This window comes from Alligator sinensis, unplaced genomic scaffold, assembly GCF_000455745.1.
Source record: "Alligator sinensis unplaced genomic scaffold, ASM45574v1 scaffold392_1, whole genome shotgun sequence".
In the NCBI taxonomy this organism is placed as follows: domain Eukaryota; kingdom Metazoa; phylum Chordata; order Crocodylia; family Alligatoridae; genus Alligator; species Alligator sinensis.
Genome location: NW_005841898.1, coordinates 1,674,833 through 1,700,709, shown reverse-complemented (window position 1 = coordinate 1,700,709; position 25,877 = coordinate 1,674,833). Strand labels below are relative to the sequence as shown.

At 41.4% G+C, this 25,877-nt stretch overlaps 1 protein-coding gene across 25 annotated transcripts in view; it reads right to left on the bottom strand.

Annotated features, from left to right (window-relative positions):
* The window catches only part of PTPRD (protein tyrosine phosphatase, receptor type D), a 956,762-nt gene that overhangs the window by 471,382 nt on the left and 459,503 nt on the right, over positions 1–25,877 (bottom strand). For all 25 annotated transcript variants that reach the window (XM_025197516.1, XM_025197518.1, XM_025197527.1 and 22 more), the window contains one exon: positions 5,489–5,656. In XM_025197516.1, the coding sequence (XP_025053301.1) occupies positions 5,489–5,573 (85 nt within the window). In that variant the 5' untranslated portion in view covers positions 5,574–5,656. The remainder of the gene's footprint in view (positions 1–5,488; positions 5,657–25,877) is intronic.

Here is a 25,877-nt window from a genome sequence, read left to right as displayed (position 1 = left end):
CAGGAAACTGCAGGACATTTACTATGTCATGCATTTTTAATTTACTTATTTATTTATTACCATGAGAGATTCTTGGAAATTTGATTTGGAAGAAAATATCCACTGATTAGTAAGAATACAAAATCTGTAGGGGATACTTAAATCGACAGTACAAATAAAACTTTGCCCCTCTCATATTCTGCAAATGAGACTTCTGAGAAAGACCCGTGATAGCCATTTTACATAATCCTACTCCTTTCTACATTAGCACTCAGCCTAACACTTCTTCATTACAGAGGTCAGAAAAAGATAACAGAAAGTCATATACCATAGCTTAGGAAGAAATCTATTGCATAAGGGTCTTTGAAACATACATGTTCATTGGAATGAACAGGCTACACCTGCAGAAAGTTACTATGGAGTTACTGCTGTGCTGGGGGCTAATTCATTCAAACTATTACAGATCATGTTATATGATCACAGAAATAGCTGAAATACTTTTGATACTACTGATGTCTCAATAAAAATGCAGGACTTCCACTTACTTATCCTCTGTCCACACAGTGGAAACTAAAACACGATGGCCACTGATGAACTTTGTGAACCTGCATAGTCCCCTTTTTAAAAAGGGAAGAGCAAATTAGTAGTTTTTCATTAGCAATTAAGTGACGGCTGTAATAAGTTTTAGATAGACATTTCAAACTCTAAACTCGAGATACAGTCAACTAAAAATAATCACACTTGTTGGAGAATTTTTAATTATTATTGCTTCAAGTAAAACTACTGATTACTGTAAGTCAAAATAATGATAGAAACATGCATACAATTTTAACTCTCCATTGTTTCATTGATTAAAGAGGAAAGGGAACAACAATTACAGATAAATTAGATTACAAAACATTCATGTCTTTGCAGAGATTTTTCTTCAGCTATACAAGGAACTGGACCATCGAATATCACTACAAAAAGGTACATCTCTAAGGGCAGGTCTATTTTGTTAGTTTCTTTTTTCCCCCAGAATTGTTTCTTTGTGCACTTCTTTCGCGCAGCCTGACCTGCTGGAAGAAGGGATGACCTAGCAAAATGTTGTTCTCACTGTGCAGACAATTCTGAAGCCTATTTTTCAAGTCAAGGGAAGATGCAATCACCCCTCTGCAAGATAAGAAGCTTTCAATTCTGGTGGGACTAAGCACAACAGAAAAGCATCTTCTCATCAGATGTCCTAGCCAAAGTTTATACAGATTTCAAATTTGAATAAAAGCTTCGATGTTTACATTCATTTTATGTTCACCACTTCATGCTAAAAGTCTATGCATTTTCCGTGTTATCTGTCACATCATACTGTTCTTTCACTATGTAACTGTTCCATGCTGTCTTATGAGCACGAATGAGAAAACCTGGTTTTTAGAAAAAGTTTAAAAAAAATAGGGGAGGAGGGGGCACAGAAACATGCAACATTTTAGAACGTCCTTCATTAAATCAATATATTTTAAAATAGCCAAGGTAAGAAATGCATTTTCAGCCAAAGAAGGTAAACTAAACTGCTCAATTAAAAGGAAATACTAAAAACATTTATATTAAAATTATTTTTTGTTTGGTATGATTACACACCCACCTATAACAAGGAATCCTGGTTTTCTCCATTTAAAAATCACAAATTCTCCAATTAAAATCCCCCAAAATCACGCTTCTCTGTGAATAAAATGAAATGCTCCACGCTCTCTCTCTCTCTCTCTCTCTCTCTCTCTCTCTATATATATATATATATATCAGTTGAACACAATGTTTCACTTATATATTTACAATTTTAAAGCAATTTGGAAACCTACCAGTGCCTCAATAACTATAATAAAATAAATTCTAAATACCTATAAATGTTGGCATTTTATTTTGGGTTTTTAATCATGGAAATTATCTCCCCTTATCCCCTTCACTCACCAGGATGCAGGTCCAGCCACAGCTGTCCCCACCTCCCACTACTTTGTGGTCCTGAGCAGCCCTGATATGCCAATGCCCTGTCCATCCCATTGCCATTCACACCCCACCACAGCCCCTCCACCCCTCCCAATGCCCCTCACTCCCCACCCACAACCCCCTGGCCCTGCTGGTGCTCCTCACTCCTCATCCCCAGCACTGCCAAAGGGGGCCCCCAGCTGCCAGGGCTATGGGGCCAAGGACTGGGGTCCATAGCCCTCTGCCCCCGCAACAGCATCCAAGTCCTGGCTGCTGCCTGTAAGAGATGGCAGCAGCTGTGGCAGAACAGAGCACAGAGTCCCTCTGGCCTTCCCCCAGAGGCAGCATGGCCAAAGTGGAGCCTGTGTAGGGAGGGAAGGTGCTGGCTGTCCACTGTGGACTTGGGGCTCCCCACCCTGTTGCCCTCCTGCTGAGGCCTCCACATGACAGCAGATAGGACCCAGTGCAGCAGGACAGAGCAGGGCTGGGCAGGGAAGCTAGCTGCTGCTGCTGGGAGCTCCATGCCAACATAATGAAGTGCCCCTGCCCACCCAGCAGCAGCAGCGTGGGGCACAACTCCGCACCATCTCCCCTGCTGCTGCCAGGTGAGCAGGGGTCTTTTTGCTAGGGTGGCGCAGGGCCACCATTTCCCATGTTTTTCTCCTTAAAAATGAGAAAATCCAGGTTTTACCACATTTTCCATGGTGAATGGAAAACCTGGATCCCTGCTTATAACTCTTGAATGTCATCTGAGAGCCTTAAGTAAAGAAGTATGCCTGGTACACAATGTGACTGGGTTTAGTTCAAGAAATTTTAATTTTCTTTAGAGAAGCAAATTCCCAAGGAAAATGTAAAGATCCCATTTCTGTTTTGTTACTGACATTTTATCAACATTTCTTTGTGTTCTAAAATATACTGCTTTTAATTCATGTTGTCACAAATCTAAACACCCTGTTTTTTTAATGACTGTTAACAAAACCAAGCAATAAATACTCAAGTGAGCGATAACAATAGCTGATACTGTATTGCTATCAGCCCATTCAAGATATTAACTTAATATATGCCTATTTGTCTGGCTGCCCTTCATTTCCTGAAACTGCCTGGTAAAGCCCATTAACTGCCAGGATACCTACACAAAAGTGTAGCAGATGAGCCGTCAGCTCCTCTGTCAAAGAACTTAGTAGGTCTATGGCCGATTTGTGGATTTTTTTTTTAAAGGCACTGTAAATTACATTTTATATAAACCAGGATATAATTATCTTGGTTTATGTACCACCACACCTACCATAACCATATCTTAGTGCCTGTCCAGGTTCACTAACAATTACTGCTGTATGAAAACACCCTTATTTTAAAGCATTCACCTTACAGTCCTTAGTCTACATCCTGATACCATAAGCTAGGAATACATGCCTCAACAGCAACAAAACCTTCAGCCATGATTAGTAAGAGTGGCTAAGAGCCCAGTGTCATGTTTTAAGTGGAAAGCTATGATTTTAGAAAACTAACCCGGAAGCATTTTTAAATTTAGGAGCATAACTTGGAGAAGGTGATTGAGGGACCAGCCCCGACTATCAACTTGGGGGCGGGGAGGCTGCCAGAATGGCAGCTCTCTAGGGAGTCTTTTCAGTAGCAGCTGCAACATCCTCACCCCATGCAGTAGCAGCCCTGCACCCTGGCAATAGCAGCCAGGTGTGAGACTCCACAGCAGCAGCACCAGCAGCCAAGGGAGGGCAAAAAGCAATGCAACAGCACCAGCAGCCAAAATCTTCGAGTCCCTGAGACAGGTAAGACTGCCCAGCACACAAAACATGTTAACTATGCCTCTGGTTAAAATCCTTAAAGTGCTGCTATAGTAGTGCCTGCTTGAAAATAATACTACACTGGCCTCTTGGGTATAAATTCCTTCCCCTAAAAAGCTTTACAAAAAAGAAAGAAGGTCCTTGGTATAAGGAAAGAGCTTCTGTTTCCCACTGAGAACTATTCCAGATCAGGAAACCAAGCTATTTTTACATGATTATAGAGCTGACAAGGGAGTCTGAGCAGTTGGATTTTCTTTTTCCAAACAGTCATCTGTTTAGTAAAGAAACAGCAATATAGAAACACATTTTTTTCACTTCAGCTCCACCAGTTTTCCGTCATCTTAAACAGAAAAGCTACATCCTATGCTAAAGCTTATTGTTCACTAAGCATGGATTTCATCTTATAAAACAAGTGGTGTTTTAAAACAGCATACATATCCAATGTTTGGGCCATTTCCCAGTTAATTATTTTCTGCCTAAAGTGTTAAAATGTCCTTGGCTTCCCCTTAGACACAACTATCCCAGCTGGTCATTAACTACTTGGAAAAGGCCCAAACATTCTCAACTGTCAGTACTGTACAAACACGTATGTTTTGTGCATGCTTATTTTCCATTTATTTCACTTTCATGGGGTTACAGTTATAAAACATTTTTAGTAAAACCTAGAAATGAAAACATTTTTAGACCTACTGCCCCAATGAAATTTGGTCCATGTGGAGTCTACAATGATACAGAGGTCTTCACTACAGCCTAAATGAGACCTGAGTTATTCTTACTAAATTTGTGTCTAATTCTGATCTCAGTTAAAACAACTTCATGCTAGTATAATTATTTGAATTAGGCTGCATTCTTGTTTTGCAAAGATGCAACAATCTTCCTCAAGAGTCTGAGGGGGAGCTGCTGTGATAATCACACTTATCTTATGTTCCCAAGTATATCCAAAAGAAAAATAGTGCTAGAACAAGTGAATTGAGCTGCTAGAAGTAAACCAAATGTCAACAAGTGGAGGCAATTAAGCTTTTCTTATGCATATATTAACTTTGCAAAAAAGCCACAGGACAGCTGGGAGAAAGAACACGTGTAAATGAGGTAGACCTAATGATTTCCTAATTAAAAAGAAGATATTATCTTGCTATTAATTGGTAAGCTAATTGACCAAAACCCCAGTTTCATAAAATTAGTCCAGTACACAGAACTTAGCTGCTTGTCCTCACTGAATTTGCCACATGCTTAGCCCAGCCACAAAGTTGTCAGTTCTGCTTGATTTGTTTGACTACTGTACTCCACGACAGCTGTCGCAAATAATACATTAGAACAGCTGTTGTGGCAGCTACAATGGGTCTAGAATTTTAATTGGACTCAATATTATATTGATTTTTATTTATTTTTTTTTAACTAAACTTAAAAAGAAATTTCTAAAGAACTTAAAAAGTTTCTAATAGGAGTAAACGGTGTTTGCAAAATTCTGTTTTCTTTTTTGCTATATAATTTCACAAGTAGTGTCTCTATTGACTGACATAAAAAAGAACAGCAGGAACTGTTAGATGCATAAGAAAAGGGGCATTAAGAGGGAAAATGGTGAGGAAGTCATATAAATAATCCCTTTCAAATACTGGCAATAAGCCAGGGAGGACCTCACAGTGTCACAAGATTTATTCAAATGGAGAATTATGCAGAGACCTTTAGTAACTGCCAGCTGAAAACAACTCTTCATTATGACCAAGGATTACATACAAATAAACAGCAAAGCTTACTTTCAGCATCAGCGTAGAGTAGAAAGCACAGGAGCACCACCACTGGCCTGGCTACATGCATCATCCGACAGCTTGGCACCAGCATGCTTTGGCAGCCTCGTTCTCACTGGCTTAGAAGCCACTGCAAGCCTGTCCAGTCTGAAATTTCAGATGAAGTGTTTTCAGAGCCTGTAGAGTAGAAAGAGAAATATGCTTAAGTGGGATTGTTTTTTTCCATCACAATATTCTCAAGCAGAGGCAAAACAATTTAAAGGTAAGAAAAGAAACTATAGCATGCCAAAGAAAGGAAGATAGTCTAGATGTCAGCACTGATGATCAAAATGCTGGAACCAAAGCTCATCCTGCCCCCAAGAACATCTTTTCACCCAAATTCATGTTCCAGACATTCAATCTTCTCTCACCTGTTTAGCACAACCTTTTGAGTAATACCTCATGAGTATGAGCTGTCACTTCTAATGAAGTATTAGTTTAATATATCACTAGAGTGAAGTACCATGCTGTAAAGAAGGGTTTAGGATTGGATTCAATATCCCAGATAAAAATCCACTAACTAACAACATACTAGAACCTGATTTCCTGGCAGCAGGTAGGAATAACAGGACTAAATCTCCTTCTCAGACTAGTCCTAATGCTAGATTTGCAATGCTAGCACATTGCCAGCTCTACATTTGTAGTTCAAAACTTTCAGCCAGCCTCCACAAGTGCAAGGAGGTTTAGATTTCTGCTGTGATTTAGTTGTATACTAAAATTATGCAATGCTGAACAGAAAGAATTAAAAAGAGCCCAGGTTCCAATTCAGTTTAATTTCACGTGATATATAAAACACTAATGAATAATACAAGTACCTGCCTTTAAGCAGAAATCTGTTTTATTCTTGGTTAAACTAACCTACCCAAGCCATGTTAAAATTACAGAGCATAAAAATGCTTCCCTCTGACAGGAAATACTAGAGATATCCCAAAATAGCCTGACTGTGTCACTAAAATAACACTGCAATTTAATTGTGCTTTTCTGTGGAATTGTAAGACATATACTTTGGCAGGTCTGAAACTTAGCCTAAGCACAATAAGAAAAACAGATACTATCTTTTTCATTAACATGCATGAGTGGCTTCCATGCAGCGAAGATAAAAACCAAAAGGGAGGAGGAAAAATTATACTCATTATCATTCCACTAGATAGATCTTACAGATTTGTGGGTGGTATGAAGAGCCTGTTTTATAGTACAGTGCAATGCTGAAAGAATCTACTCAAGGAAGGAGAGAAAAGATGAGCAGCTGTTAGAAATCTACTGCTGTTATCAATCTCTTTTGTAAAACTACCTCTCAAATCAGCTACTGCTATCAAAAAATACAAATCTAAGAAATCTTCACAGGCAAAGTGCTGAAGGCACCAGTTCCCCCTTTCATCACTACCATCCTCATGCCAGCATTTCAAATGACAGCAAAGTCCATGAGACATCAGTCCTGTCGGACTCAATTTGTGTCTGTGCAAGCGTAGCAGAGCCAACTGCTACATATTGACTCCAGTGCCATCACAAAGATGGAGATGTATGAAATGCACTTTCAGGGAAGAGGTGATTTTGTTTTGCTCCTACTAGACTGAAGGGGTGACGAGAGAGGCCTGAACTAGTTCCAACTACAGCTGCATCATGGACAGAATGTTATCTTTATATTGGCACGCAAGCCTTCAAGCTGACACGTGAGTGAGTACAATAGAAATAGAACGGACACTACGATTTGTGTCTGAACCATAAACGGTGCCATTCTTTGTGGAGGGAGGGGAGCAGGGGGTCGATTGGTAAATAAATAAAATGGAAGGGAAGAAAAAATAAGACGATCACCACCAGCTTAGTTTACTAATTTTACTTTTTTTTTCATTTCTAAAAAAAACCCTTCCCCAATCTCTCATAACAAGCACAATGAGGCCATTAATACAAAAGCAGTAACTTACTTGGAAAAACTAAAAGCATTCAAACAATTCATAGGACTAAATGCATTTTTAAATACATTTTTCAGCATTTACGGGTAGCCAGTCAATAAAGGAGAGGGTCACAACACATGGGAAAAAAGAGGATCAAAACAGAAGATAAGGTGTTTTGCAGATATTAAAGCACACTATCCCATTCACTCTAAATACATACACAAGCACTGAGTAGTGCCAAACTCCCCATCTCTGTGCTCCAGGTGACATTCATTATCGCTCAAATCACATAACCCAAAGCCCTTATTGCTCCCTCTCTCTGCACCTTCATAGTGTCACGGCTTTAACTAACCAGATAAACATACTAATATGTTCTCCAGGTGACCCTTGGCCCTATATTTCTTCTCTATGCTTCTGCTACAGACTTTTAGTATTTTAGGCTGTAAAAACACAAGCGTTTGGAGGAGGAAAGCAACGTGAACTGTTTTTATTTTTTTAAATGCTTCTTTTTTTTAAATATTGTTAGTGAAGCCATGCGGATGATGGGCTGATAACACTGGAGAGAAACAAGCTTTGAGATAGGCAGGTGCTGTCAAGTTTCTCCACACAGCTCAGCCTCATCTTTGACCTACAACAACCCTTAGCTTCAGCCCAGGACCTTCCCATTGACAAGTGTACTAAACTGAACTGAATGCAGCAAAAGGAGTTCTGTGGTTTTGGTTTCCTCATTTGTAAAAACTATTATGGCAACATTTTATAAGGATTAGATTGATTTTACTAAACACAAGCCAATTGTAGAGGAACCCACCTTTCAAGTCTTCAGGGTTTGAACATACAAATCAAATGAGGTATTACTCTTAAAAAAAAAAGAAATAGGCCCTTTGTCACACCCTTCTATTCCTCCTGAGTTGGGAAATGTATGCTGTGTAAAGTGACAGCTTGTTCAGCAAAAGAAAAACATTTCAGATGTGGTACAAGGAACAGTCAATGCAGAAACAACAGTAAGGGAAGAAAAGAAAACAAATACAACATTCTCTTCACCTGTACCAGTATCTTCTCCCACATTCTCTTCTATGGCTAGGGACAGACAGTACACATAAACCAGTTTAAGTGATCAGAAACTGGTTTAAACCTGTAACAGAACAGATGTTCAGTGCACATAAACCAGTTTGAAAATGGCTGAAGCCCGTTTGAGATAAACCTGGTTGAAAATAGTATCAGACTTAACTGATCTGGGTCAAACCAGTTTATGCAATGTCTGACCCAGACCCCTTGCTGGTTTAAGTTAAACCAGACACCCTCAGCATCCCAGCATGCTCTCTGGGCTGGGCAGGGCGCTCTGCTCCACAGCAGGGTTGGCCCCTCCCCTCTGCTGCCTGGCTACAGCTCTGGCAGAGACTTGCAGGCACAGCAAGTTCTTCTGGCTTCCCCATGCCCTGCTCCCCACCCTCTCACCACTCATTGCTTAAGCAGAGATTCCTTCTTCCTCTCTCCCACAGCACGTACTGTAGCCAGCATGTGGTATGCTAGCTAATGCTGTGTAAGGCAGATAGGACAATGTCTGCTTAGGGCTTTTTGGAGATAATCAACAGCTCAGATGGTAATGCCCCTGCATTCCTTCCTTTGGAAAAGGCAGACAAGGATCTTTGGGTAAATCTGATATCTTTGATTTGACCAACTAAATAGTTGGAAAAAAAATTCTAAGCAAGCTTTTGGGTTTAAAAACCCTTCATCAGGCTGAGGAAGCATCTGAAGTTGGTGTGTGCTCTTCCTGGATGGAATGAATACTAAAGCAGCAAGAGGCTGGTATGCATTTTCCTTTGGAAAAACCTGTTTAAGAAGGGCTTGTAATGAGCAAGGCTTTGTTTTCTGATGGGGTGTTAAATGCTGGTTACACAGCTAATAAATGCTCTGTTATCAAGGGGGGGACCCCTCCCTAATCACAGTGTCCTGCTGGGGCCTGGCTACACCCCCCACAGCTCAGCTCTGTGCAAGGGAAGGGAGTGCTGCTCTAGTGCCCCCCAGCTTCTAGCCTGAGCCACTGCAGGCATATGCCTGCATTTCTGCGATGTCAGTCTGGTTACAAAATTGATTTAGCCTAGCCTGCAAATATTTAATCAATTCAGGCTTTTTTAATGTCTGTCCCTAGCCTATAGGAGTAACTTCTGCCTAAATGGTATGTCCGTTTCAAAAGCCCATCTTGGGCCCAGAGCAAAGCCATTGTATTATAACTCCCAGTGGCAACACTCAAGATTCACTGTGTGACCATCTTTCAACTGTCCAAAACCCCTATGTTACATCATATACCTTGTCCACACAATAAAATTGACCAGAATAGTAATTGCAAATTAAGCTATTCCAAAAGAACTCTGTGTGAACACTATAAGAGAATGTGCTTTAAGCCAAAATAATTACTGTAGTTTGGAAGTGTGCTAATTAAACTAGAATTGAGATACTTTGATTCTAGAATGAAGTATTCAGAAAGAGTTATTTAGGAATAGCTTTTTCACAGTAGCTTTTGAGTGATGTTGAGGCAAGGATTTTTGTGGGTAACATCTTTTTACTGGACCAACTGCATGATGGAATAGAATTAAACAAGGCTTAAATGCAGAGACGTCTTCTTCAGGCCACCTAGAAGATATCTCACACAAAAATCCTTGCCTCACATTTTTCCACAGAAGTTATTCTGATCTATATAAATATCACTTACCATGAGGATAAAAAAGAGAATAAAGGATGGAAACAAGCAACATATACACAGTTAACACAGATGGATAGTCCTTGTTAAACGATACCAAGGCCATGATGGAAAAACTATCCTGATTCCTAAGGAGACTCATCTCATAACCACAACAGACATGAAATAGCTCAGAAACCCTAACCATGTGGTGATGAAGGTCAGAGCAGTTGGCATCATGGGAGCATTTGAGTCATCAGGTGGCACCCAGTTGTCCTAAGTATTATAAGGCAGATCTTAGAACAGTTTCAACCTTTTGAACCCCAATTTCTTTGTAATAAGTGATAATCTATTTGTTTAATACCAAAACTGTAGTGCTGTTTTCCAGATAGTTAAGATGTGATTGTCCCCTTTCCATGGAAATCACAACGTACAAAAAAGTAGATATGGAGACAAAGGTAAGCAGAAAAGTAAAAACAAAAAATATAATTTTATTGCAAGTCAGTTCAATTCACTGCATTCAGCACAACAGATGTAGGTGTTTAAAAGGAAATTAAATTGAGACACAGTAGGAGCCTGAAAGATGAGTTCCAAGAGATCATATCATGCCTAGAGAAGCACATAGAAGACGTTTTAAAGATGACTATGCTAAAGGATTTTGGTTTCACACTCTCTTGCAGCCTAAGTGAAATACATGACAATCCTTATATCACTGATAAACACTTCTATACCACTAACCATACATGCAAAGTGAGAAGACCCACTGAATCCTTCAACTAAAATCAGTGACAAAATTTGCAATCAGTTCTGCAACAGCAAGAATATTTCCCATCATATGCTTCAAAGGAAAACCTCCATGGGCATTTCCAACTCTACAAATCAGTCAAATAATGGTTGAAAATGAAGTTTTCTTCAAAGGAATGCAACTATTTTGACTGCCCAAGTTTCTAGGTGAATTCTGAAAGAAAGCTTGTGATGCAGGAATTCTCAAACTGACAACAGCATCTCCAATAACGTGACTATGTGGGATAAGTCTTATAGGTATACAAACACTGAAGTCAGAAAGAGAAAGGTTAGGTCTTTCAGAAAACACAATAGGCAAGACACCCTCTTTCAAAAGAGGAAAAATCTCTGTAAGTTTCAATTCAGGAAACAGTCCTCTGACAAGACCAGATCTAAATATTAAGTATGCAGGGGCATCACAATGGTCACTAAGGCATTTTCCAAATGTTAACAACTAATAGCCTTTCTCTTCCCAGCTACAGGAATACAAGGAAGAAAAATATCAGCTCCCATTTGAGAAAAAAAAAAGCCAAATTCTTTGTGTTTGGTTAGCTGGGGTAGCTCAAATCTAATTGACCAACTTCCAATGACAGAAAATTTAGTCCTCTGTATCTAGCTTGCATCTAAATTTGGCCAAAGTCCAGTTAATCAAAACTTCAGCTATTCCCATGGAATCCCCACAAGCTATGGCCTTGCATGATAAAACAAGCATACAGCATGGCACAATGCTTAATCCCAGTATGCGGGGCCACGTGAAGGAAGTGCAGGGCTCCTGATCCTACTCCGCAGAGGTAGGTGAGGGTGATGTAGGGCCCTGGGACCAGATCCCAGCACGTGGGGCAGAGGCCCGGAACTTGATCCCAGTGTGTGGGACTGGGTGGGGCATCAAGAGGGCCTTGGACCCTGAGCTCAACAAATGGGGCCAGGCAGGCACAGGATGTAGGGGTGGCATGGGGCCCATTTCAGGCTGCAGACCAGCCCCCGCCATTGGCCTGAAGAGCTAAAACTTTAAGCACCACCAGTCTATAGAAAGATGGCATGGGAAAACAATCTACATAATTCTTGCAAAAAAAAGTTAATCATGTCCCATGTATAGAACAGTGCCATGCAAAAATTAAACTGACAAGAGAAAAAGGTGATACTTTACCTTCTTGCTTAACACATCCACAATTCAAGAATGCATCCATACCCTAGTCATAGGCTGCATACAGACATTCATTTCTACCCATAAGAATTTCTTACCAGTAGAAAATTAGGCCAGGAGTTTGAGTGTACATATATTCCAACCCCCTTAGTTGAAAAGCTACACAGGAGAACTCTCCAGCCCAGGAACACTAGAAAGCTGCTCCCTGGGCCACCCCTATCTTAGGGGAGCCCATTACTTAATCTGTCCTTTCCCCTGCAGGGAGGGAGACAGTCAATAGACAGTCCCCCAGTTTTAAATTACCTTTTGTGCAGCCCATCCAAGCTCCCCAGCAGCACACACAGTATTTAAAACCTGAGGGACCATGAACCAGGGTAGAGATAGCTACCTTGGCCCTAGCTCCTGACTGCGGGGCTCTGCAACCCCTGCTGCACCTGGCCAGCTAGGCAGCAGGGGCAGCATTCAAAGCCTGGGACCCCAGAATCAGGCTTGAAGACAGGAGAGTACCACACTGGGGTTCTTTTCTAACAGCAAGAACATTCCCAGAGCTCTGGGAGGCTTCCCACCTGAGGAGAATGACACCCCATTTACAAGGCTCCCTGACAGGTTGCTCCTGGGTGGGGTGTCATTGAACCACTGCTATCCTTCCCTCCCTCTCCCTTGGAGGGATGGAAAGAGAATGAAGGACTATGGGATGCTCAGTCTGTTTCTCCTGACAGAAGTATACAGGTGTGCAAGTTACATTGGTAGAAGGAGAATTGTCCTCATAAGTAACCAATCTAACTTTTTGTGGAAGAGCCAGTTTGCTGCCACAAGAAATCTCAAAACTGTAGCTATTCCCATGGGTACATCTCTCTCATCCCAAAAGAAAGGGTTTTCTTTCAGCAAAATGGAATGTCTGTATGTGACCTCAGGTACTCAGGCCCCTATGCATGCAAGTAAACTAATATAAATAAAGATCTCTAAAACAGCATTAGAACCAAATTAAGGAATAAGTGCCAATACACCAAACTGGTGCATATCAGCTGTTCAGGAAACGTTGGGATTTCATACTCAAACCCTGGGTAAAAAGAAACATGAGTAACTGCTGAGTCCCTGTCAGAAAGGGTAGAAAAAATGCTTACCAGTTCAGTAGTCACAAAATACTTAGCCAGCCCTAAACTAAAAATACCACTGGGTAAAACAAATAGAAAGGCAATAAGGACTGAAAATGATATAGCACATTAAGAAAGCAAGAAATTATTCTGACTTACAAACAAATAGTACTCGGAATTGTTTTTACATTGATAAATTTCAGAGTCTTCCAAACGGAACCTATGCAACTAATATACTTCCAAAGGAACAACAGTCTCTGCCTGAAGTCCTGTGTCTAACATGTTCTTTCATCAAATAGACAGCAAAAAAGTTTTTAAAGTTGATCTGTTAGAAAAGTTGTTTGCAGTGTTGTTTTTTTGTTTCTTTACTTGAGTGTGTTAAGAGATGTGGCTGAGAACTTTTAAACAGAAATGGTATTTATTGTTAGAGAGTTAATCTGATCAGGCTCTCTAACCAGTCCTACCCTCCAGCAGCCATTTAACTCAAGATTTTTTTTGTAACTTGTTTTGCCTAAATCTGATCTCCCTCACCCTAGTAACTAGTATATTTGTACAGTGCCTGGCACAGCTGCCCTTTGATACAGATAGGAGCCCCCAAGGGTACTGACAGATGTGCAGGCCCCTGCTTTAACTCATGGCACTTTACATAAAGCAACGTGAGTTAAAGGCTCCCCTCATGGGCGACTGGTACCTCCTTAGTCTGGGGGGGGGGCACCAGTGGTAGATCGCTGACCAGGGGGGAGGGTACTCCAGTGGCTGACTGCAGACTCTGGGAGTGCTGGTGGCAAAATTGGAAGTGCCAGCAGCAAAACTGGAAGTGTCAGCAGCGCTTCTCTTGGCACCCCGACTCCCTGGCTGGTGCCAATCTCAGGGTGGGCACTGGCCAGCACTTCTCTCGGCACTCCCACTCCCTGACCAGCAAGGGCCAATCTTAGGCCCCACACATTGCCCATGGCCCCTCTCAACCCAACAGACATTTGCCTATTGGGTCAGGGGAAAGGGGCAGGGAAGAAATTGAGCTCCATTTTGGAGCCGTTCAAACCTGAAAAATCTGCCTACATCCCCCTAGCCCCAACCCCCCGTCCCAGCTCCAGTGCTGCCTGCAGAAAGGGAGAAGAGAGAAGGGAGGAAGAACGAGCTGCGGGCTAAGGTTTGCCCAGCCTGAAATGGGGGGAGGGGAGGGAAGGGGGCTAGGGGAGGACTGAAAGATGAGCAGGGCTCCTCTCCACACATCCCCAGCTCAGGCTCGGCAAACCCCAGGTCGCAGCTTGCAACCCTCCCCTCTCTCTTCCTGCAGAAAGCACTGGGGGCAAAGCTGGGCTGCATCAGCCCAGCCCTGATCATGTGACAGATTGACCCAAGGAACAAGTTCCCTAAGGTGCTCTAGAGTGTTTTCATTTGATCCCTCATCTGATAATGGTTAATTTACTTTTAAAGCGATTTGCAGCTGTGCATGTGTGTCACAGCATGGCTATACAATGCTTTCAGGTGACCAATCACACAACAAATGCAACTTCTGTCCACGCCCTAAGTTACACAACCTTGATCACTAGAAGCTACAGTGCCCTCTGGGCCATTAAGGAAACAACCCCAGAACTATAAACTGAACCTAATATAGTGAAGATATTAGTAGAAAGGGTCTGGAGAGCTGACTACATTGTGAAAAGATCCATATTAAAAGGTAGCAATTTGGCCAATTTAGCTGACTTCCCTGACACAATGTCCAGTGCAGGTGACAACAGGGGGCTCACTGACACTGGAGAAGTAATGAAGCCCAGCAAACACATATCTGCTATGTGCTGACCGGTAGGGGAGGTCATGTTCCACAGTTGCAGAACCTGTTTTGGACACAAGTACCGCTCTGCAACTGGGTCAGTCATCAGAGGTGTATCATGGAAAAAATGCACCCTGGGCAGTTGTCTCACTCTTCTCCCCCTCCTCTCCTACTTCCTTGAACAGTGCCATGGAGTACATCGTATTCTGGGAATCGTAGTTATCTAGACTAGCAATGGAATTTGTTCCCTCTGATGGGAATCATTCACCACATTTTTTTGGTGCTGAAGCCCATGTCAAGAAAGCAAAACACAAAAATGCTGAATTCAGTGGCAAAAATCAGGGTCTTCACCTCCATTTTGCAACAGCAAACTCCACTTCTGCTCTACAAAATTACAATTCCTAGAACGCTTTGTGCTCTATGAAAGCCATTGCCTGTGCCTGGGTTGCTGATTCTTTGAACCAAAAAGTACCAGCAAAACAAGGCAAGGCAGCAGGCATAAGGCAGTGAGGAAGATTGCAGCAAACAGGCCCGGGTTGATATGCACCCCCTTTCCACATCCTTCTGGTGCTCCTCTCCTTAGACAGCACCAAGGGCATGTGTTCTGTTTACCCAGCCCATGTTACACTACTAACAACAATACAGGGTAGACAAGCACTATATTCCAGTTCTTATGCAGAACAGGAAATAAGTGATTCCCAATAAACAGGAAACAGATAAATGACAGCTGATATTAAAATGGCATATTTTTATTGAATAAGGGCAAAACCATTTGATCCAAGGAAAAAACATCCATTAAGTAGACTTTCCCTCAGATAAGTCATTATGAAGGTGGTTTCCCTGTACAAAGACAACCCTTTCTTTTTGGTCTAAATTATTAGCTATCAACTGCATATCTACATTTGTAAAATGTCAAACACTTAAATACTTATAGAGAACTGACATCTTAGTCACATCAAATAAAGTGTTTTAAAATAGTTTGGGGGGAGAAAATGCTCTTTTGCTGCTATAGGAAAAATGAACAACATTAAAATTACAAAAAATTCTAGATGAGATTTTTTTTTTTTAACACTAAGAGCCTCTGGTATTTGTAGGCCAGATGCTTAACTGTCATGGCTCCTCCTGAAATTGCCTTCAGTGGAATTACAAAAAATTACAGTAGTTAAGGATCTGCCCCAATGCAACTGGTAGTGGATTGATTTCTTGGTGATTTCTTCAACAGAAAGTCTGTTCTGTGGGTTGAATCTAGGTCCCATTGAAATAAATGTCAGCTTTACCACCGTCTTCAACAGGGTCAGGATTTCACTCTGTATTTTAGGAGGTAAGAATGGGAGATAATTTTATCAGGAAACTGATGCAAAGATAGGGAAAGTAATCTAGTCTGATAAACACAAGCTCTACCAATGTCCCCAATTCAATCTAAGACTCACCTAAAACTCCAAATTGCTTAACTGTAATGACCTCCAATTAGCATGGCCTTGAGTTTAGCCCAGGAAGAAACTGATCATTAAAGCACTGTGCCTTTGTGGAAAAGCTCTTGGTAAAACCTAGAAAATATATATATATATATATTTAATAATCTATTACAGTGGTTTTCCAACGAACTGAACTGAATAGGAACCTGGTGAAAGTTATGAAAAATACTGTAGAACATTTTCCTCTATATTCAGAGAAAGGAAGCACTAGAATGTAATATAATTGAGTTTTATCAAGGAAAAATAGGACCTGCTTAGAGTTTTTCTTCCAGAACAAATGGAGTAAGAGTTTACCTGAAGACTTCAATACAAAGAAACTTCTCTCATGTTCAATATTATTGTATATTCCTTTTAAGGCTAGCACTAACTTGTTACTTAAAACCAATGAAAGACTGAATGCACTAAATACATATCGTATCATTTTTCTTTCTTCCAGATAACTTGTAGCATAATATACAGACGCCTGTGCAGGGTATTAAAGAGGATTTTGTCTCTGTCCCTTCACCCCAGGGAGACTCCCTGTACACAGTTCATTTACATGGACTATATACTGGCCTCAGGATTTGTCTCTATAGAAGCTTATTGGGTGGTACAAGTAATACAGTACATTAGAAATACATTTTCAAACCTGGAGTTATCAGGTCAAACCTGATTTCAGCACCAAAAGGCTTTTTTTTTTTTTTTTTTTTATCTAGTGCATCACTCTGCAGTTCTTGTTTTTTGTTTTCTTCTTTTCCTTTTAACTTTATAGGTTTGTTTCCAAATTATCCAATATACTTGTTGCCTAATCAGATTGAAGCATGACTGACTGAGACAGTGAATTCAGAGTGTACACAGGACAGTAATCCAGTTGCAGCTAGTTTAGCCTGACTGCACTTTATTATAACATTGCTGATGGCAATACAACCATATTAGAGGAAGAGATGGAGAACTGCAATGGTTATTTTTCAAAAGCAGTTGGCATTATAAAATGATTTGATAATAAAGTACAAAAACTTCCTGAAGCAATAAAAGCACTATGCGTTTCCCATACTAAAATATGACATAATGGCACTAAAAAATATATTTGCCCATATTTGCTCTTTTGGAAAAAATATATTCTTGAGCACCATCAAAGGTCTTTGTAAACTACTGTAATTTTTATTACGCTAAAAAAAAACGGGGGGGGGGGAAGACATACAAGCTCAGAGAAGGAGTCAAAAGTCAACAGAAGCCGGCAGACATTCTCACTGTGGGAGCTTCCTTAATAAGACTCTCACTCACTCTGCTTCTAGATACCAAAGGGAATCTCCTGAAGTCAACAGGCCATTCTTGGTGGGAAATAAAATATTTGGTAAAATGATCACCTGGACCAGGCAATGTAGCTCAATATCTGTCCTTTTTCTACAGTACACTTAAGAAACCACAGTTGTACCTGTAAATAAGAGTGATGAGTGCTTCAGATCTTCTACTTTAAATCCTTTGTGACACCTATACCTCAGTTCCATTCATGGTGGAAAGGAAAAGGGAAAAGTAAAACCTCCCACTGCCTTCTCCTGTCTTTGCATTTGGCAATGGAAAGTAACTGAGTAAAACTGTAGAAAATGATAGCAATGCAGGCAACTAATGACAACATTCACACATTGGGAAAGCATGAGACAGGTGAAGATGGAAATATAAATTATTTCTGTTCTCAAAGAAACAAAACCTAGAACTGAAACATTCTAAATAACAAAAAGTAATGTTTGCCTTAAAAGCTAAATACCTCTGTTAAACAAACTGCTGGACTCAGATTTTAATAACCCAAGTACAAAAACATAATACGTATCTGACATGAGAGTCCAGAAGGGACACATTAATGAATGGGTAAAACAAATAAACAAACAAAGAAAAAAAAACCTTATTTTCAAAGTCCCAGCATGATCAATTTTTGTGAAACCCTGCTACTTCCTGTATATCTGTGCAATCTACAGCTATAAATTGCTCTGACAACCTATCCTTTAAGATAGTCTCTACAATTGTGCAAAGAACTGAAGTTGAACTAACTGGCCAGTAGTCCCCTCGGCTGTTTCCACTCAGAGAGAAATGAATGCTTGTTAACAATAAAAATGGAGGGGAGGAACTGGCCTACAACTTACTTTTAAGAGGTTTTATAATTGTATTTTATAACAAGAGTTAGTAAAAAAGACAACAGGAAGGTATATTGTTAGATGCTGTTGTGAGAACAAGGAATAGATTATTAATGTTAAAGACAAAAGCCATGGGTGATAGCGAGAAAATTGTATTTAGAGACTTGCTTTTCGGAACTGGCTTGTAGGTAAAGTAAATATTGCATTAGAACAATGGTCCAGGGCAACAGCAAGAGTTAATTGGTTCCTAAAAGCCTGTTAGTGACAAAGTTTCCTTAAAGACCCACTGTGTCTGAAGCCAACAGACACACAGGCCAGGAAATTAAAAACATGAACCGTGTTCCCCGAGACCCCCAAAACGTGACTCTGTTCTGGTGGCCAGGTCATAGTGACCAGCTGGAGAGCCCTTGGGATTTCCGGTTCTGGTGGACAGACCAAATTAGGAGACCAGTAAATAACCAAATTAAGATGTGGGCATGTGATGGGTTTGTTAGAACAGAGGAATACGCTGAGAGGACAGAATGTGGACAGTATGATGACCACAAGTAGACCAATCAATGATGCCTGGGAATTAAGTCATTAAAGGAAGAAAACGATACAAAAGGAGGGAATTCAGAGCAGAAAAGGGTGCCCAGTCCACCATGGACAGAGGGTGCACCTTCAGCTGCTGACATCTGACATCCCAGAAGGAACCACATTGTGAAGCTCGCATACTGGCCACACGTACCTGCTGTCTTTGACAGCCCTAGCACTGGTAGGTATAGAATCGGGGGTGGGGGGGAGAGAGGAGGGATAAAGGGAGGGTTATTTTGTATGTCTTGTTGCATTATTATTATCCGTGTATCAATAAAATTTGTCTTTTACTGAATGGAGAAGTTGTGGTCAGTCTAAGGGTTTGGGTTCACCTGGAACAAGGTATCTGAGTCATAAATCCAGTGCCAACAATAGGATTGCAGTGAGGGGAGTGTAGCCATACCCCTTTGGATGCATGGAAAATGTAGTGAAGACAGCTTACTGCACGTGCTTTCTGTAGCTAAACGGAGTGTAGTCACATCCCCTCCACCATGACCCTGGATGCCAGTGAACTCAGAGAGCTGGCTGGCATGGGATCTGACCATAACTGATCCTTTTGCTCTCCCTTCTCCCATCCTGAATTCAGCAGCAAGGAAAAGGAGGGAAAAGCCACTCACTTCAAAGCCAAGGACCTGAGAATCATGGCCAATACTCATCCCCTCTTCTCCCTCGACACTGAATGCAGGGTAGGGGGAGAAGAGAGAGAAGGAAGGCAAATAGCATCATTGTTCACCCCCTGGGTTCTGGAGCTCCATGGAAACTGTGGCATTGGTGCACAGCTGAAGGAAGGTGCGACCACTGGAACACCTCTGAAAAGAGCAGGCAAGAGTCAAAGGACAAGAGGATTGGCTAGGAATACAAGAAGAGATAAAACCATGAACCATGCCACTGAAACTGCATGAAGCTAGAACACTGGTTATTTAATACACATGCTTGGACTCATGTCTAAAAGTAAGAAGGGATGCTGCAGAAATCAGAAGGGACAGATTTTGGATACAAAACTTGGAGAGGCAATAGGAGGAGGAATTATGAAGGCAAGAAGTAATAAAACATATGGTCATGTATTCAGTAGAACTGCTGTTAAGGCTTTGGTAGATAAGGATGTTGATGGAAAAACCATAGTTTAGGACCTGAGAGTTTAAAGGAAGGAAAGAACCCAACAGGGAAACGAGCAATTTTAAAACTGTAGCTGAAATTATTTCCCCTCCAAAGCAGTCATTCATGCTTCATCTGTCTTTGACAGGCAAATGAAGAAAACTATATTGGAATAAAGTGTTGAGGCATTTGAGACAGGTACAGGAGTCAATGATCAGGGTAGTGAGGAACCTAAAAAGGATAAAGGGTTGGGTGTGATCTGCCTAGTAGTTGTCAGAATAACACTGTGTGATATATGATACTAAAGTGGGAGTTACAGAGAAATGGACTGGAAACAGAGCATTTAAGGGTCCTTGTAACAAAACTCTCAGTCTCTAAGGTACAACTGCTATAACAAATGCTTAGAAGAATCATGTTTCTGTTTCCTCTATCCCCCATTTTGCTCTCACCTCTTCCATTTTGCAAAGAAAGGTATAAACTCAGGTGATCAAGAAATCAGAGCTGCAGTGTTCCAGGATAAGGATATGGTTAGTAGGTTAAAATGCTGCACTGAAGTCAAGAGCTCTCCTACTTTATGTCTCTAGCCTTGTGTGACAATGGGACCACATTTTGCTAGAATTCCCTGCCCTAACTGCCAAAAAATGTTAAATATTCCCTATTTCTATATTAAATATTCCTTTTACTCCTGTCTTCACAGCCCCAAACTAGAGTCACACACACAGCTATCAATCATAATTTAAAACATTCATTTATAAAAAAAAAACCAAAAACACATCAGTAGTCATTTGCCATGGTAAGCTTTTCCCTATGCTTTGAAGCAAGACAACTCCACTACAAGTGGCTTTGGTTCACAATTTTGTCCAGGCAGTCAAACTCAGACATGTTTTTGCTATAATCAGCCACACAGCAAAGAGCATATTACAGCTTCACTGACTCATCCATTGATGTTTTGCCATGTTAAGAGCAAAATACAGGGCCTTGGACAGTAACATTCATTTACTAATATGGTCTTTTCATCACAATTTCTCAAAGAATACTTACCGACTCTGCTACCATCTGCTTGATACTTCTATTTTAACATTAAGTCAGTATAGACACAGGCAGAAGTGCAGCTCCTGGGTCTAACTCATGACGCTTTACAGAAAGCACCATGATTTAGACCTATCTTCCTGACCCAACAGACATTTGCTGTTAGGTCGGGAGGGTGTGTGATTGAGTTCCACTTTGGAGTGGGTTCAGGGAGAGAGGCTGTATGTCTGCAGCCTCTTCCCTAGGCTACGCACTCTCCCCTCCCCCAACTCCTGTTCTCCCTCAGGATGGAAGGGGGAAAAGACAGGGGAAGTATATTCAATCTGGGGTTCCCCCAGCCATGCTGGAGCAGAGGAGTGGGTGGACTGGAGCCCCTAACCTTGTGGGGCTCCAATTCACCTGCCCCACCCTCCAGTACCAGCTGGGCAATCCCCAGAATGAGCTCTCTCTCTCCCTCCCCCCCTGCCCCATTCTGAAAACAACACTAGGAGCAGGGCTCAGCTGATGCAGCTGAGCCTGCTCCCAGTGTATGCGGATACAAGCTAATGAAGGTACTCTGCTTTGATGCATTACCATCTGAACCCTCATGCAATAGGGATCAGGCCCCTTTTTCTGCAGCTGTACACTTGTTTTTGGCCATGGCTGTGGAGCACTTTCAGGGGCCAGATTGGGTGAAAACCATCACTTCTGTCTGTGCCTTATGTCTTACACTTTTCCAAGAGCCTTGGCTCAGATAATGTGGTCCTCATTTTTTAACAGCTGTCAATAACTTTAGTAGACATTTAGTTTACTTGCTTCTGTAATCTGTTTTATTCATTAATCATTTAGAGCACTGTCAGTAAAAAAGAAAGCTACCTTCTGCTACCTATTGAGCTTTTTCAGTGTATCCCTGAGAGGTAAACAAAAGAATTGGAACCTGCCACGCTGTAGTGTAATGGAGACATATTGGTTTTAATGGAGATATACTGCTCCAATAAAAATCATGATCGTGTAATGTGACATCCACAGTACATGCCTGTCTACACTTGTGAAACAAGTGGTGCTCACATTCAGCAATTAGTTGTTTTCTTGCCTGTAAGGTATACTTGTTCTGTCCTTGAACCTAGAGCCTCTTGTCTCCAGTAGTATCTCAGGCACTTTAAGTATGGCTCTCACTAGCACGTAGGCACCATTTCTGAGAAAGACACACATTAATTCCTGCCCCACAATTTAGTGCATCAAATTAGAGGGGAAAATGTAGATACTAAGGTCTATAGGATCAATCTGAAATCTTCAGGAATAAGAAAAACTGATGAGAAGAAAGGGTGGAAGTAGGAAGTCATTATCTTAAATTTGTTTGTCACCTTGAAGATATGGCACACATCCAAGAAAAACAAGAAGTCATTCAAAAGCCTGCAGCACTTGGTCACTCAGCATTTAGATTCTTTGCTAAACTGTGCATTGCAATTTGTATCTAAAAAGATACAAACATAAAAATGGCCATGGCATTAAATGGCCAGCCAAGTGAAACAACTACAGAACTAAACCACACACACACACACACACACACCAATCTGTTTGAAGATTTTAAAATATTAGAATTACTTTCTTACCTAATGGAAGAGAATTAATTGCCTTGGAAACATATGTTTAATAAAAAAAAAAACCAGTAAGGATTTCTGCTTTTTCAGTCTCTATGTAGCTGGAGGTCTTTAAAATATGCTGCTATGATGTTCAAACCAAAAACAAGAGGCCTAAATCTCAACTACTCATTTTACTACTGAGGCATAAATAGTGAAATATTTGAAGAGTGTTAACATATGTTACTATCTAAAAAAAACTGTGGAATTTTTTACATGCTTTGTACTAGATAGTAAAACATAGTACTATCATTGTACATGGTGATCAAAAAAAGTCAATATCCCAAAGGACAGTTAGTAGTAAGTCTGAATTCTTACATTTTCTCAATCTGCTAATTAAGTACTACAGAAGACTCAATCTATTAAGTTTTTCCCTTTTAAGAACTAAATTAAATAAATGTTCAATTCATTTTACCTAAAAGGGAAGGCAATCCACATGGAATTGTCATCCATATGGTGTGGGACATTAGGGAGTGAAATCAATGGCAAAAACATCCTAACAATTTTGGGGGGGTGATGATTTCACCCCAAATTTCTGATTAACTCAATTTCTCAACTATTTACAAAAGAAGTTGTGCATGATAAAACAGCAATGCTATACTTAGAACATGATCATATAATTTCTTAAAAAGAGATTTTCAATCACATGAATTTCTCTCCATTTCAGACAGTTGGGGAATATATGATCACTTAATGTATACCTTACCAAGTTTTCTTTTCTTTAAAAAGAGTAGTTATCAGAAAGATCATTTGGGGATACTGATATATCTTTATAAGGTGCAGTTTTAAAAGCCACTTTGCTACTTAGAAGTTTGTCTTACTGGCTTTCAGTATAACTCAGGCTCCTAAGTGTCTGAAGTTTCTCTCAAAAAAGTAACTCAAAATTCTTAAAGTCATTTAGATTGTTATGAAAACTATACAATGCCTTCTGTTAAGCACTATGTGCTTTCTAGGGTTTCTACCAAGCAGATTGGCATGGTTTTTAAATGGACTTTGGACATAGTGGGTATATGCAAGCGGTCAAATGAACCAGTGGAAGTTTAGCAGTTTAGTTTGAGCATTTGGAAACCAAACTGGTAGAACACTGTAGAAGCACTGCAAAGCACCCAGCCAGGCCCTACAGACAGCCTATGCTACTAAAAGGACAGAGGCAGGGGGCCCCCAGTGCACACTCCCAGTCTGCTGCCTGGAGACAGATGACAGCAGCCAAGGACACAAGTCAGGGCTTCTTAGCTGTCTGCTACAGGAGACCACATCCCCTCTCCACAAAACTCCCTCCCTTCCTCTCAACTGCCAGAAAGCAGACCCAGAGTGTGTCTTCTATCTTTTCAAACCTGTCAATATCCCCTCCAACAGCCTGTAATGGAACCATACCCCTCTAGCACCAGCTGATGGACTCAGTTCCAGTGCAGGTCAGGTGAGTTTGGTCAGGGTATGGTGCTGCTGTGGGGAAGGAGGGACTTTGGGGGTTCCTTTCTTAGTAAAAGCCAGGTCATACTAGTCTGAATCATGAGGGAGGGGAGGAGGGAGGTGGCAGGGGGAGAGTTGAAGTGTTTTGTTCATGTGCAGCAGCCATGTTTATACTGTTTAGATACAGGGATGAGGTCTGGTGGCCCCATCATTTGTTCTACACAAACAGCATAGACACAGCCTCACAGGGAATGAAGCCCATTGTCCCCCTTCCCTCCCCAATGACATGAACTTGCCTTTTAGGTAGGATCTAGGTCCAGGTCCAGGGTTGAGTGGGGTTGGGGTGGGTTAGCAGTAGTGGTGCTGTCAAGTCAGTTTCTCCCACCTCCTATGGGTCAGGGAGGCTGCCAGATACACAGCTTCACAGCTGCAGAGAGAAGCTGGGCTATAGGAAAGGGTTTAATCTGTGCTCAGCCAAAGCAATGTAGTTTAGCTGAGTTGATTCAGACCATCTTTCTAGAGGAGAGGGGTAGCACCTGATCAATGCAAGCTGGTATACTGGAGGGCAACATGGAGGCTTCTATTGGACAGATAAGTGAGCAAGAGTTTGTTCAACTGATAGAAACTCTACCAGAGGCCACTTCTACCTCATTGGAGACAAAAGAAGTTTCTACCAAACCCACCATTTTTGGTCCAGTAAAACTGTGCAAATGCTTGCACATTAAGGTTGCATTGAGATGTGAGTGGATGTTTGGCTCCCTGGGGACCTGTGGATATCCAGTAGTCAAAACAAACCTCTATGCTGCAGAGCCACATACCACACAGCCACGATCATCTGGACATAGCCTCAAGGTGCATCCCGAGGAGCAGGAACATGCATTTCCCTGGAGACAAATGGTGCAGTACAATATGTGCCACTGCTGCTTGTCTTCAGGAAACACCCATGCACAAATGCTCGGGCATGCTGCACGCTGCCGGGGTGGGGTATGGGAGGCTGGTGCTGGCTTCAGCAGCCTTACCTGGGGCCCTGAGGGGCTCTGGGGGCTGAAGCCATGGCAATCCAGCAGCACGGAACCTGGCTGGCAGCTGAAGTATGGCTCCAGCCAGCCAGGCTCTGGTTTCCAGCAGCATATGCTACTGCCGCATGTGCCACCCTATTTTTTTAAGGCACAGATTTTTTTGACAGGACCTCCCAATGTCAAAAAATAAACAAACCCCGTGCTGCAAATTAGCAGTGCAGGGAATGCCTATATGTGTGGTGTGTGTTGTGAGCTGTGCCGCAGACGGGTCTATGGCGCCACATCCATACTTGCCTGGACGTGCCCTTAGGGTTTCAACTGATGGAACTGTGATTCCACTGGTAGATTTGTAATGCTTTTACACACCCTATCGCATAACATAAACAAGTGAAAAGGTAGTTACAGAACATGAAGTGTAGCAATCTAGCTCTAATCTAACTGGCACAGTCAAAAATGACAGTGAAAAAATGGCAGCATGGGCTTCAGCATAAGTTAGCAATGCAAGTGCAAGTCCTCCTGGGGCCCAAAGAACATACCCCAGCTGATATCTTGAACTGTAGCCCATGCCACACGTCTGTTATCGAGGATAGCTAGAATAATGCATGCATGGACATGGTTGTCTGTGCTGCAGTCACACATCCCTTTTCTCTGTCAGTACACCTGTGTA